At 38.4% G+C, this 13,844-nt stretch overlaps 1 protein-coding gene across 2 annotated transcripts in view; it reads left to right on the plus strand.

Annotated features, from left to right (window-relative positions):
• fcho1 (FCH and mu domain containing endocytic adaptor 1) overlaps positions 1-13,844 on the plus strand; it is a 61,999-nt gene that overhangs the window by 12,803 nt on the left and 35,352 nt on the right. For both annotated transcript variants that reach the window (XM_067596470.1, XM_067596471.1), the window contains exon 2: positions 3,607-3,657. In XM_067596470.1, coding sequence (XP_067452571.1) covers positions 3,631-3,657 — 27 coding nt within the window. In that variant the 5' untranslated portion in view covers positions 3,607-3,630. The remainder of the gene's footprint in view (positions 1-3,606; positions 3,658-13,844) is intronic.

Below are 13,844 nucleotides of genomic sequence, written 5' to 3' on the forward strand. Positions count from 1 at the left end.
ACAGCAGCATTAAATGGAGGACCGGCCCGGGGATGGGAGTGCTAAGGAATTTATAAAATGCCGTATTTGCAAGAAACCAAGAAACTGTCCTTTGGGAAGGTCGTAGCGATCCTGTAGTTGCTGGAAGGAGAGTCACACGTTGTCCTTTAATAGATCACCAATTACGTGAATCACTTTTGTGTGCTAGGAGGCGATCGGCAACTGTTTTAATAGTTAAATGGTTTGAAATGAAATGAAAATAATCGTTAGTTGCAGTCCTAATTGCATAGACTTTTGGTTATCTTAATTTTGTGATGTAATGTACATTTTTCTTTTCCTGGCCTTAAAGGCTGCGTTACAATCAAGTGACGCACTTTTCTCCACTTATTAGACTGTTGTAGCTGAGTAAAATGAACAGTGAACGCCTCTTTTCATTCATGTTATCAATGTCTGTATTTTGAAAGAGTTTAGATATTCTAAATGTCTTTGGAAATAAATTATTTTCATTAAGAGGTTGTTACACATCTGAGTTTACTCACATTGTATTTTTTTGCTAACTGTTTTGATATTCGATTACTCATTTTGAGTCATTTTTTTAAAGAAAAAATTCTCTAGTTTCAGCTTCTTAAATGTGAATATTTAATGTTTTTTTTTTCTGCTCCTGTGTGATATTAAAGTAAATCTATTGATCTTTGGGTTGGGCTGCTAATCTTTGTGTTATGGACTGTTGGCCGAGACAAAACAAGACATCTTCGGTTGCACCTTTGGGGAAACGATGATTGACATTTTTCACCATTTTATAGACCAAAAGACTAATTGATTAATCGAGAAAATAATCAACAGATTAATCAGTAATTAAATTAATCGTTAGTTTCAGCCCTAAACAGAGAAAGGAAATATTATGCACTGATGTATTAAAAAGGATACAGTAATCATTATGCAACTAATTCATTGCATCAGACAAATCTTTTCACATAGTAGTTAGTTTGCAATCAGGAGTTTGGACAAGAGCATTTTGCTAAACTATAACAGGATAATATCATCATCATCATTATCATCATCATCATCATCATCATCATCATCATCATCCGATTCCACTGGTAGTAGATTAATGGTCATATAGAATTATCACCCAGCTCTGCTCTACAGTATTTGTCCATCTTTTGGCGTCTCTCTCCCTCCTGTGCCGTGCTGGCCTGCTACGCCAAACAGAACGCCGTCTGCAGGGGCCTCCAGTCCCTCCGCTGAGCTAATTAACAAGGTGTGAGGTGTGTGCGTCTGTGTGTGCGTATAGTAGGTCTCGCTGTGTTCGTTTCTGAGTGTGTGTGTGTGCTGCTTTCTGATGCCAGGTCACCAGGCCTGAGCTGAGGCTGTGCCAGTACAGGGAAAGGGCTGTTGTCAACACACACACACACACACACACACACACACACACGCACACACACACACACAGTCAGCAGAATAACAGATAACAGGAACCGTCTATGAGGGCAGCCCTGGGGAAACACACTTTATGGATTCACTTGGAAAGGGCAGGACCAAATTCCAATGCTTTTGCTTGCGTGCATGTGTGTGTGTGTGTGTTTGTGTGTGTTTGTGTGTGTGTGTGTGTGTGAGACGGTGTGTGTGAGTAGGAGGTCAGAAGGTGTATGCTCAGCTGCTACTACAGTGTATTTATCAGCCAATTAAAAAAGTGTCTGACTTTGAAAAACACTGCAGCCATGACAACTCAAATAATAAGGAGACATGTTGTTGTTTAATGAATCACAAGGTGCTTCGTTGAGAGGATATGTGGAGAGCATGTGGTAAGAGGATGCTCGTCATTACCGCCTGTTTTTATGGTATGATTATTTATTAATACATTATATTATGATTTGTGGACATAAAGACTAGTTAGGACAGTATTGACCATCCACACTGGAAAACTTATGAGTTACACATTTTTAAAGCCAAAATAAAGTAAATGAATGTCAGTGGTGAGTATTTTATTAGTGTGGTAGAGATTCTAGTCACATCCACCAAAACCTCCTCATCTTGTGCCAAGAAATGACTCTTTATGACTGCTGGTGGCCTACTGCTTTTATAAAATGTGGAATTACATATTTTATCAAAAAATATAGCATGCATAGCTGCAACACATACTGTATGCATACAGTATATATAGCATGCATATAGGGCTGCAACTAACAATTATTTTCATTATTGATTAATCTGCCAATTATTATTATTTTTGTTAATTGTTTTTCTATTACACTCCAGAGAACAGTAAAAAACACCAATCACAATATCAATTTGTCCACCCAACAGTTCAAAACCCAAAGAGATTCAATTTGTTATAATATGAGGAAGGAGAAACAGCTGATTCTCTCATTTTAGAACCTAAAACCATCCTTCGTTTGGCATTTTTGCTTAAAAATTGACCCAAACAATTCATTCATTATCAAAAGAGTTGCTAATTAATTTACTAATCAATTAATCAACCAATCATTGCAGCACTACTTGCATAGAAATCAATGCATATTCTGCTTATTTATATTTCCAATCAATATAACAAACTAATTATTCTCTATTTAAGAAAAGAAATCAAGCAGACTTTTGTTCACTTGTGCTGATTTTTATTAATCTGACCCACCTGAGTTTCTGGTAGTAATTATATTTTCTGTCTATAACAGCTAATTTTCTGGGAAAAAACATCCTCTGGTGCAAAGGAAATTGTGTTTTTGTTGTTGTTGTTGTTGTTTTTTTAAGTTTGCCAGTATGTTTGGACAAAAGGAAACGTTGATACTTTGTGTGAACAGTTGACACCATGGCAAAAAAAAGTGTGATCCACATTAACACGATGTTCAGAAAACAACAACACATTGAAGAAATATGCAGGTTTCAACACTGTTTGATTGATAAGTGATATTTAAGACTCTCATCATCAGACTACTACTTAAAGTTATTATTAAACATGAATTCATACCACAAAATAATAAACTATTATTTTCCCATGAAGTCATGTGGTTTGTGAACAGTAGTTAGAAAACATAACAACAGTATGAACGGTGTTTTTAGTCAGCAGATATGAAAAACGCAGTAACAGATGTGAGCTGATCAACAGCAGCATGTGACTGAATGTGACTCAGCCAATCAGAGAACGAGGACTGCAGCTACCCGTTTCACAAGCACCGATCATCTCCTCGGTGGCTATACCTCCGTCTCCTCTGCCTCGTTTCCTCCATCGATTTCTCTTTTTTCTTCCCTGTATTCCCTTGCTCTCCTCCCCCCCATCTCTCCTCCTGTCACTCCTCCACCCTGCCTCCTTCCTTTTCGCTTCCCTCCATCCTCTTGAGTTTATCCTTTTGAAGTCATTTGTTGAGCTCTCTCCTCTGTTTTCCCTCAGGAGCTCCCTTCCTACACTACTGAAAATGTCTCAGGAGTTTTCATGAAGCCAGGACTTTCTGGTGCCTTGTTTATGTACAATTTGCAGCCACTTTAATAATGCGGTTTACTGTCAGAGGGCAGAGGAAATGCTCCTCCAGCTCATTTATTCAGAGAAAATGGAGGTCAGAAAGATTAAGAAAGGTCTTGACTATCTTGTCTTCTCTAATGCAGCTTTACTTTTTTTTCCCCTTACCTCTTCAGATCTCAGTGAGTGTCTGAGTGAAGATGGCCTTCTTCCAGAACAACTTCTGGGTAAGTGTCTCGATAACACCTGGAAATGAGTCAATGTAATAATGATAATGATACTGAAGGACAGGATACATGCATATGATCAGGGTTTTTTTAATGCCTTCAGCTTTAACTGCCACGTGTTCACCTGTTACTGCTGAATCACAACCATGAGTCACTGCACTTTTTTAGATTTCATTTATATTCTCAGTGGACAGCTGAGCTCCTGGCTCCCTGCTACTTGTCAGGTACACACAGGATGCGTTTGCTGTCTCTCTCCTCCGCTCGCTCGCAAACAATAGAGATCGATCTTGTCTTCAACCTTCTGCTTATTTTTCTGCCACATGGAAAGCAATCTCATTCAAATTACTCTTGTAGGTGGAGATAATGTCACTTTCTGCAGTGTTACTACATGGAAATGGACATTTTTTGAAGCAGCTGCAAAGGTTTTTAACTTGTGTTGAGCCTGGAATAAATGGCTAATGTCACTTATATCAGGGAAATACTCAAGTCTCAAGTCTTTATATTGGTTTGATATAACTCATTGGTACTTGGTAAACATTGTGTTGTCATTAGGGTCAATACGACACCTCAGTTTTTGTACCAATCCCCAAACAATACTATTTTTGATATGCTAGTTTGGGGAATATGAATATGTTTTAACAAGCAAACTTCATCAGGTGATGAAGGCTGTTTTGTGAAATGTTTTAATTAAAAAAAAAAAAAGCCAAACTGCTCAGTGCATCAGTGTTAAGTAAATAAAGGACCTCACCCAACTGTCTTGGTGCAGTTGTTTTGGTCGACATCTGAGTACAGTTGCTGTGTTCAGATCTGCCCAAACAAACCACAGTCCGATTCAATCGCACTAAAAAGTGCAGGTCTGAAAACGCCCTGAGATTAGGAAATATCTGATCGAAAAACAGGTAAACAAGACGAAAAAACAAATAAAACTCTGATCAAGCATCTGATGCTAAATATGAGAAACCCATCTCAATATATATAGGCCTATATATATCATCATCAATATAATACAACCCAGTATAACAGCACCACTAACTGCATATAGAATTATAGCTTTTATAGATCTGACATAGTTTAACAAACATATAATTTATTGCATTGCACTGTATTGTTTTAAATTGTACATGTGTACCTAATGAAATGACAACAGAAATATTAGTTGATTGTGGTGTTAATTAGCTTAATTTGTGTAGTAATTAATGGCCTCGTTAGCAGCTTTAGCGCAGATGTGTAGAAAACTCTCTTTCATCTTCGTAATGCCACCCTCCTCGTCCCCCGGTGAGTTTGTCTCCTTATTTTCTCCTCTAGTCTCACTTTCTCCTCTCCTCTCTGCTCCGTCCCAGCACACCTGCTACATCTATTTCAGGTGTGCCCTACTTCTTCTGCCTCGCCTCATCAGACTCTGAAAAGTCCTCAGTAATATTTTAGCAGCTGAACTAAACTGTGCTATTCAGTGGTTTGATTCAGACACAGAAATGAGATTCAGGTTGGAAAATGATCACATAAACTATGAGAACGTTCGAGGTTGTTATATACAGTATAATTATTGTTTTTTTCCTCCCTTATTGACCCTGTATCCAGGATTTCTGAGGCAATATTGAGGCGGAGTAGTTATCTTTGAGTCTCTGTCTGTCCTTTTATCAATGTCAAATATTAAGTGGTGTCTCAAACATCACTGGTCTGTTTTTGTCTTAATGAAAATGCATCTTTGCTTTGTGCTCCAGCATCTAAACATTAGTCTGATTAGAGAGAAGCGAATCGTTACAATTAAAAGCCAAAGTATTGAAAAGAACCAATGATATTCATGACTGTTGGTTTGTAGATGTGCATGTGTTGTGGGTAGAACTGCAACGATTAGTTGATTAATCAATTAGTCAAATGAAAGAAAATTAATCGACAGCTATTGTTATAATTGATTAATTTTTAAGGTCATTTTAAAGCAAAAAGATTTGACGGTTCCAGGTTCTCAAATGTAAGAATTTTCTGCTTTTCTTGGTTTCACATGAGTAAATTAAATATGTTCAGACATTTCTTGGATAAAACAAAACATTTATTGACGCCACCTTGTGCTCCGGGATATTGTTTTGACATTTTTCACTGTTCTCTGGTATTTTATCGATCAAATGAATAATCAATAAATGAAGACAACAGTGGTCAGACTTTTAAATCGATAATGACAACCAGCTGTTTGTTGCAGCCCTATTTGTGGGTATACTAGCAGACAAGCACGTCTGCAGGCAGGGAGGCATGTGGAAAAGCAAAAAAAAAAAAAGAAGAAGAAGGGAGCGATGTGGCTGAGAAGGAAGAAGACGGGGAGTAGTGCGGCAGAATATCAGCCGAGCACAACCGGCAATCAGAAAGACGAGGTTGGAGAACTGCTGTGACTGAATTTTAGGATTTGCCACAGTGCCTGCGTCTGAAATGCAGGCAAAAAAAAAAAGCTAAATTGGCTTGATAATTCCAGCTAATATTATGTGTAATTTGTGTCTCCATGTATATACATAACTGTGTTTCCCACCCAGCCTGCTTTCAGACATAAATAGCTGTGTAAAACAAATCAACCCTTTAGTTAATTAGCCAGCATAGCCACAAGGGAACAAGACACACGCACAGAGGCTCGTCTTGTTTGGCTTAAGAACATTCGCAGCCGCTCACAAAGCCTCCTCATAGCTTGCTGTCCTTTCCCATTAACTATATGAGAGCTGTGCTCATGGCCCACAGGGGGAAGCCCATCAGCTATAATTAAGTACATCCTTAGTAAATTAAGGCACTGTTAAGCCGCCGGTAAAGAATTTATTTCGCTGTAAGGATTGGTGCCGCTTAGTTATTCTAGGAATTTATAATTTAATTTTTGGAAAAATGTTATGCACCGCAGTAGAATTTTCACCACGAGAGATTATCGAAAAGGTCACATCTGATCTTTAAACTGGTCTAGTTCGAGCATGCATAGCAGGCAAATTATCAGAGCTGGGGCCTCATGGACTTTAAAAAACCCCCAGCGTCACTGTATGGCATTTAGTTTGGAGCCTTTTGTATTATATTATAATTGCACATATGAGAATGAGAACAGCAAAAACACTATATAAAGTGAAATAATACATTAAAGGCTTCAGGTAGGTAAATCTAGTTTTATAATGCTTGTAATTTCAGAAGATATTAAGCTCAAACGGTGCATATTCCAGTAGTAGTTAATTAAACAAATAATTTTTTGTTTAATTAAATGACTACAAACTAACTGACACACAGCAAAAAGGGAATAGTATCCCAGGATTCACGGTTGGTTTTCTGGAGCTCTTATAACGCTACACTATTTAATTTGCCTTGAAATGTACCCGATGTGTTCTTAAAGGCAACAGGATTCATATACAATGCAAAGAGAGTTCAAACGAACAGGGTCAATAGTGGACCACAGCTCAGATTAGCCCTGGTGCTCCCTGGTGGGAAATTACAGCTCTGGTTCTTGTAATGTTATACGTGTGTCATTACATACTTAATTCTCTTTTTGTGTTTAATTTGTCATAACCCTCTACTGTTTGATCACGCCCTTTTTTTTCTTTTTTTTTTAAGCAAACAAAGCTTTAAACCACAAAAAAATGTAACTAATTCACTGTGCATTTGTCTGGTTTGCTTCACTGCAGACAAAAACTTCATTGTGGTTGAGATTTGTAGCTGATAGAAATGACACTGCATCACTTTTTTGATTTTCCAGCACATTATAAGGGTGACCTGCAGAAAAAAATCTTTAATAATATTCCCATCTCTTCTCAGAACAGCTTTTGTTTTCTCATTTCTTCCCTAAAACAACCTTGCTGTATGTTATCCAGGAGGATTTGAATGAACTATTTCAATGTATTACAGTAAAGATCAGCAAGCTGCTGTGTTTTAGGGGTGTACAGTATACAGTATTGTCTTGTATCTTCGCTGCTTAGAAACGGCTCCTTCTTTGCCCGCAGATACAAGAGTGTGTGGACAGAAACGCACACAAACACCACCCAGCGGGATTTTATTACTGCCTGTTTTTCAGTTTAATGATGCCAGCGTTGCTGCCCTCCCATAACTTTGAGTCATGGGGTTTTCTCTCGGGGTCGAGAGCAGTGAAGACACACACACACACACACACACACACACATACACACACACACACACACACACACACACACTGTGAAACGCTTTCTCCTTTCCATGTTTCCCTGTCTCTTGCATCTGTCTCTTTTATCTTATTTCTCTCATTTTATCTATCCTCCCCTCCCCTCCTCTTCCTCCGCCTCCTTTCCTTGCTCTTGTTCTTTCATTCCTTGTGGACCTGTCCTGTGCCAAACCGGATTAAGAGCCAAGACAGATCGATATAAGAGTTACTATATTTGTGTTCATGTTCGGACGTGAAAAAGAGGTTCAGCAACTACTCTCAGCATGAAATAATTGTGAGCCTGATAGAGTGTAGCATGGGTTGAGGAGACAGTTATCAACAATAAGACATTTTGATAAATGTGAGGAATTAGCTTGTTTTTTTTTTCCAGGTATTTCCAGTATTTTATAGTTGCACCGACTCAGTTTTCACTGCAGTTGTAATTAGCAAAACTCCTGATTCTGGCCTCAAAATATCACAGAACTCACAAAATGAAAACACAGTAAGTTTATCAGAGCATCAGGACATTGTATGTTTATCACTGAATTTTAATAATTGTTATATTTTATATATATATATATATATATATATATATATATATAACTGTCATTATCACATAATGTGTTTAAACAGTAAACAGTTCTCATCAAAACTGTGTCTGTGCAGTTTTCATACATGAAGATTTGACCAATTGCTGTAAGAAAAAAAAAAAGTGCAATTCATGCAGAAGTCAGAATTTTAAAATGACGCAGAGCAGGAAAAACTTTATTTGTTAATAATATTACTGTAAATATGGACAACATTCATGCAAAATGATTTTAACTCTACTTCACTGCTTCATTTACTTCATTTTATTGACCACAAAGTTTTATTTACAACATCAAACATTAGATATTTACATCACACATCTCATATTTAATCATCTAAAATACAGAAATCTAACATAATGCTGGAAAGCGAATGACATTAAACTACAAAAGAAGAGTGCATTTCTTTTTTCTCATTTTCTTTCCCCTACTGTTATTACTGTCGTATTGCTGCTCACCAGGGTAATCTCATTAAAATAAGGAGAAATGCAAACCCATGTTGCATTGATTCGGTGATCTGTACACTCAGGACAAAGCATTAATATGAGACGAGAGCATGTGATTTAGTGTTTTTGCAGTTTGTATATTAGCACATCATTTTGTGTTTTTAAAGATAAGAAGTTAGTGAGTCAGTTTGGTTCTTTAGGTCTGAGCTGCACTTCAGTCCACATCACTCATTACTGACCTCTGTTCTATTGTAGGCTGCTACTGTCATGTATCAAGACGGCTCACTTAACCATGATGGATCGGCTGATAGCAGAACAATCTGATTTTTGTTGTGAATGCATTTTTTTAGACTGATGGTCTGTCAGAGCCTTGTGTAGCTTACAGTATGTGGCACTGAGAGAGAGAGGGAGAGAGAGAGAGAGGGAGAGAGAGAGTGTGCTTTGAGTTTTTCTTGATCTTGGCTGAGAGTGCGAGATCTCTCCGATATTAAAATGTGTCTTCAGACTGTCCTTGGCTTCTTGCTCAGGCTGTTGTCACACCTGCAGTGTGTTTTTCTGATTGCAGATATTAATCCTCAGTACTTTGCCAACACTTGTGCCCAATGAAAAAAAAAAAAAACAACCTATACATGTAAAATCTGAGATCTCGGCTCAATCCTATAACATGCCTGATGTTACACATTGAGTTCACAATGTGTAAAATCCTGTAAGTCACTGGATTCGCTAAAAACAGACACTCCCGTCTAGTTATGTGATCGATAAACAATTACTCAATGGACTTTCCTTGGAGTATCACATATCTATCCCAATACAAAATAATTATACTGTGACAGAGGATAAGAACCAGCCGATCCATCCTTACTGCTTCAACACAAAGCAATTAAAACATGTTAGACTTGCGGAGGTGAAATTTCCCGACCTACACAGCAAATTGGTTCGGAGCCATCAGCGATGACAGGCTGCTGTTGCTACCTGCTCCTGATGTTATTGACACCTCTCTGCTGTGGGACTGGTCATTCTGTTCAAACTGCCCAGTAAGCAGAAAAAGTTACTGTGAGTCAGCTAAACTCAGAGCAGCACTGACAGAGCGGTCGGTCAGCTGGCTTGGATGGTTTGGTGAAACAGTGTCTGACACAGCGGTGGTAACTGCCTGATATATAATATTGTGTGGCGTACAAAACTGGTTCATATGCAATCTGTATTTGAGAGATATCTATTTACAGCTCGGCAGAACTGCTTCAAAATAAAGTAAATTCAATGAAAGAATGAGTCAAGTCATATATACAAACAAGAATGACATGTAGAGCTGAAACAATTAGTCAATAAATCAATTAGTCGATTAATTGACAACTATTTTGCTAATCGATTATTTTTTTTGAGAAAAAAGGCCAAAATTCTCTTGTTCCAGCTTCTTAAATTTGAGTATTTCCCAGTTTATTTCAGTGTTTTATGACAGTAAACTGAATATCTTTCGGTTTAGGACTTTTGGTCGAGACAAAACAAGACATTTAAGTTTCATCTTGAGCTGTGGGGAACAGTGATTGACATTTGTAACCATTTTCTGGCATTTTATAGACCAAGCAACTAGTTGATTAATCAAGAAAAATGATCAACAGTTTACTTGATAATGAAAATAATCATTAGTTGGAGACTCTAGACATGTGTTCAAAACCAACAGCACAAATGTGTTTTTGCAGCCTTATATTTAACACACACCTGCAACATGCTGAAGGATACATCATCTAATGTGTAGCATATGTGAACAGTCATCCAAACAATAGTGTCAAGAATCTATTCAAGACAAATATCCTCTTCATTGCAGGTAAGAGTGCAAGACAAGTCACTGAAGTTCAAATCTCAACACTCACCTGATCTCTAGACACTATTTTTTTGATATGAGAAGAGTGTAAAGCTGAAGAAGCTGAATTCGAAACAGGAAATTTGCTGAAAAGAAAAACAAACTTTGTATCTCATGCAGGAAATTCTCATGTCTGAACTTCTGAACTTCTAGATCTGAACTTCAACAACAGTCACCCAAACAATGGAGCGTGGATGTTTTTGACCATAACACGCATGTCACAGTCTGACAGTTGTTAATAACAACAGTCGCTGGTTGTCTTGACGTTGTTGTGTCTGCTGAGAACATTTTAGAGCTGCTGTGTTTTTCACCTTTTGTTCTGTTCTGCTCCGCTCGGTACCTTTTTTTAATTTAGTTTAAAAGGACCACATTACAGAGCAGGAATGTCCTCAGACACTGGATCCCCCTCAGACAGACTGTAATGGCAGATTTGAACAATAGCCAGAACTAAAGACACAGCCAGTGAATGAAGCAGTGTATCAGAAAGCCTGAGCCAAGCTGAGCAACACCACAATTACTTTCCTGGTCACACATATGTTGAAATTGCAAAGAAAAAAAAAAACCCCAACAAAAAGGCAGAAGTCTAGAACAAGCAACTTGCCACACTGGGAACAGATGACGTTGCATGTTGCAGTGCAGATCTGCGATGACAAAGCGTTTTCTCATTGTCACTATTAATTATTTGAGTTTGTGATTCAATAAAGTCACTTAAAGGGCATCAACACTCCAGTGAACCGATGTACTCGTGTACATGCACGCACGCCCTTCAAAATAACACTGAAAAACAGGTCGCACAGCTTGTCTTCAGTATCCTAGGTTTATTCCCCTAGGATGTAATAAAAGAGATGTTCAACCTGTTTGATAGTGATTAATTAAGTCATTTTGATATGTTAGTGCTTGCACCTCCTTTTGTGTGTGTTCTCACAGTTAGAATGTACATCCAGTCCTAACACACCCGAGTAGTTGCCCTAGTTTTTTTTTTAATCAATATTTGCATTTATGCCCTAAAATTGATTCAGGTTTTGGTTGATATCTCAGGATAAATTCGATGTCTCAAGCTCCCGTCATATTTTTTCCAGTGAAAATCAAAAGCAAAGACCGACGACAACAACAGCCCGGTGAGAAGTGCATTCATCCAGTCAGGTGTGAGACGTGTTGATGTCTGAGTGAAGGAGGCAGCTGTCAATCATCTGTTTTCAGTCTATTCAAAAGCAAATGCTTATTGAGCCGTACCCTCCCACAACGAGCACAGAAATAACTGTTCTGTCGTTGGCTCAGATATAAGAGAGACAGGTTTTCTGATCTACAACTTTTTTTTATTTTGGTGGATTTTCTTTGTTTGTAAAAGTTCAGGATTCTGTTCAAATGGAGCTTATAGCCGAGAGTCCTCGTCGCCTCCGAGTCCCTCACTCAATCTGTTCTGTTGTGGTCGACAGCACAACTTAAACAATTAAGACAAACACTCAGAGGAAGATCTTATATTTGTTGTAGCGAGGCAGCTGTGAAGTGGGCCCTGCAGGACAGAATTTAGTTCAGCCCAGGTTTCCTCGCTGTCTGTAATTAGCTTCATACATGCCTGAGGGGGAGTCTGAGGATGCGTCTAATTAGAATCAAGTGAGAGCAGTTAGATAGGCCAAACTCTGGAGATACATAAAACACACACACAGTTTTCAAACAGGCACACACACACACACACACACACACACACACACACAGAGACGTGAAGCAATGATTAAAGTAGGAAAATGTGTCCAGTGGTTGAGGTGGTGTAAAATAAAGAAATATCTCATGTTTCTGTTCTATTAGTTATCTAAAATAACAGCATAAATGTAAGGATTTGGTAGAAAAGTGAGCAAAAAAGCTTTTAAGCCTTGTTCTCTTTTACGAGTCCCTAGATAACATAGATAAGTAGCATATCAGATAACAAAACATAGAACATAGTAACTGTCTCATAACACGACAGCTGACTGACACTCACTCCAGCTCCAGTCAGCTGCTCGAGGCGGAGAAAGTAGTTTGCGTGATAATTATGTACAATGAGAAATTTCTGGGCTACTGCACGGGCCAGGAACAGTTTTCTAACTATTCACTAAGTTATTTTCATACAAATATTAAAAAACGATGATTTATCAAACAAATTAAAGAATTGGCTGCACCTGTAAACCTGCATCCACCAATCAAGGATGCTGAAAGAAGTGATCCTCGGCTGAACCGAACTGCTGACCCCTGCTTATATGTTTGTTCCTAAAGAACTTTCTTGGGATTTGCTGGTTTTTTTTTATGTTATGGAGTGTGAATACTGGGAAGTCACATACAAAGCACTTTTATGTATCGAAATCTGCTTTGAGACCTGAGAGTGAAACAAGATCAGCTGCTCTTAAAGTCCATAAAGTTTAACATCCCAGATCACCATTTACCACTTTGAGGAAAGCTTAAACCAGGACTTCTAAGCCTTCAACAGTGCAGTGTTGGTTGAAGATAAAATAATAATTCCCTTGCTACTTACAATCCCCCCCTTAACAAATTTGAGCAGATCCCCCACAGTTCGTAGTAAGTCTAAGTCTTCATGAGAAAGTTGGGCCTATCTTGCCCCACAAAGATTTTACACCTCCTCATACACCCCCCCCCCCTCCTCCATTCTTCTCTTCTCCTCTCCCATCATTCCCCCTCATTGTCATGGTAATGAGCTCCATCGTGCGTAACCAAAATGGTCAAGTTAATTGATGAAAAAGAGATCAGCAAGAGGCGAGAGAAGAGGGGGTTTGCATACATCAGACGTGAAGGATTTTCATTCACCGAAGCCTCGAGGAATACATTATGGCACTTGAAGACACTTGAAGAAGACTGCGGCTCTCGTGTAAGGTGCTCGGCGATTGCTTGGCATGACTCAACATCTACAAGTATCAGTTCATGTCCGCTTGCACAATCAAGAAACTGCACCCTTAAACACGCACAAGTGTAGCTTCGCATCAGTCACAGTGAAGAGGGGTTGTGCATTTTTATTTGTGTTGCACCTGCAGGTCTGAGACTGGTGTTGCCGAGTAATAAACAGTATTTGAGTCGGGCCGAGACACGATATTTTAAATGAATCCTAGATCTATAAACTGCATAGTGACTGTTTTTAAATGGTAACACTGTCTGTACTCTGTATTTTTATTATTGTCATTATAGGG

The sequence above is a fragment of the Thunnus thynnus genome, chromosome 8 (assembly GCF_963924715.1).
Source record: "Thunnus thynnus chromosome 8, fThuThy2.1, whole genome shotgun sequence".
In the NCBI taxonomy this organism is placed as follows: domain Eukaryota; kingdom Metazoa; phylum Chordata; class Actinopteri; order Scombriformes; family Scombridae; genus Thunnus; species Thunnus thynnus.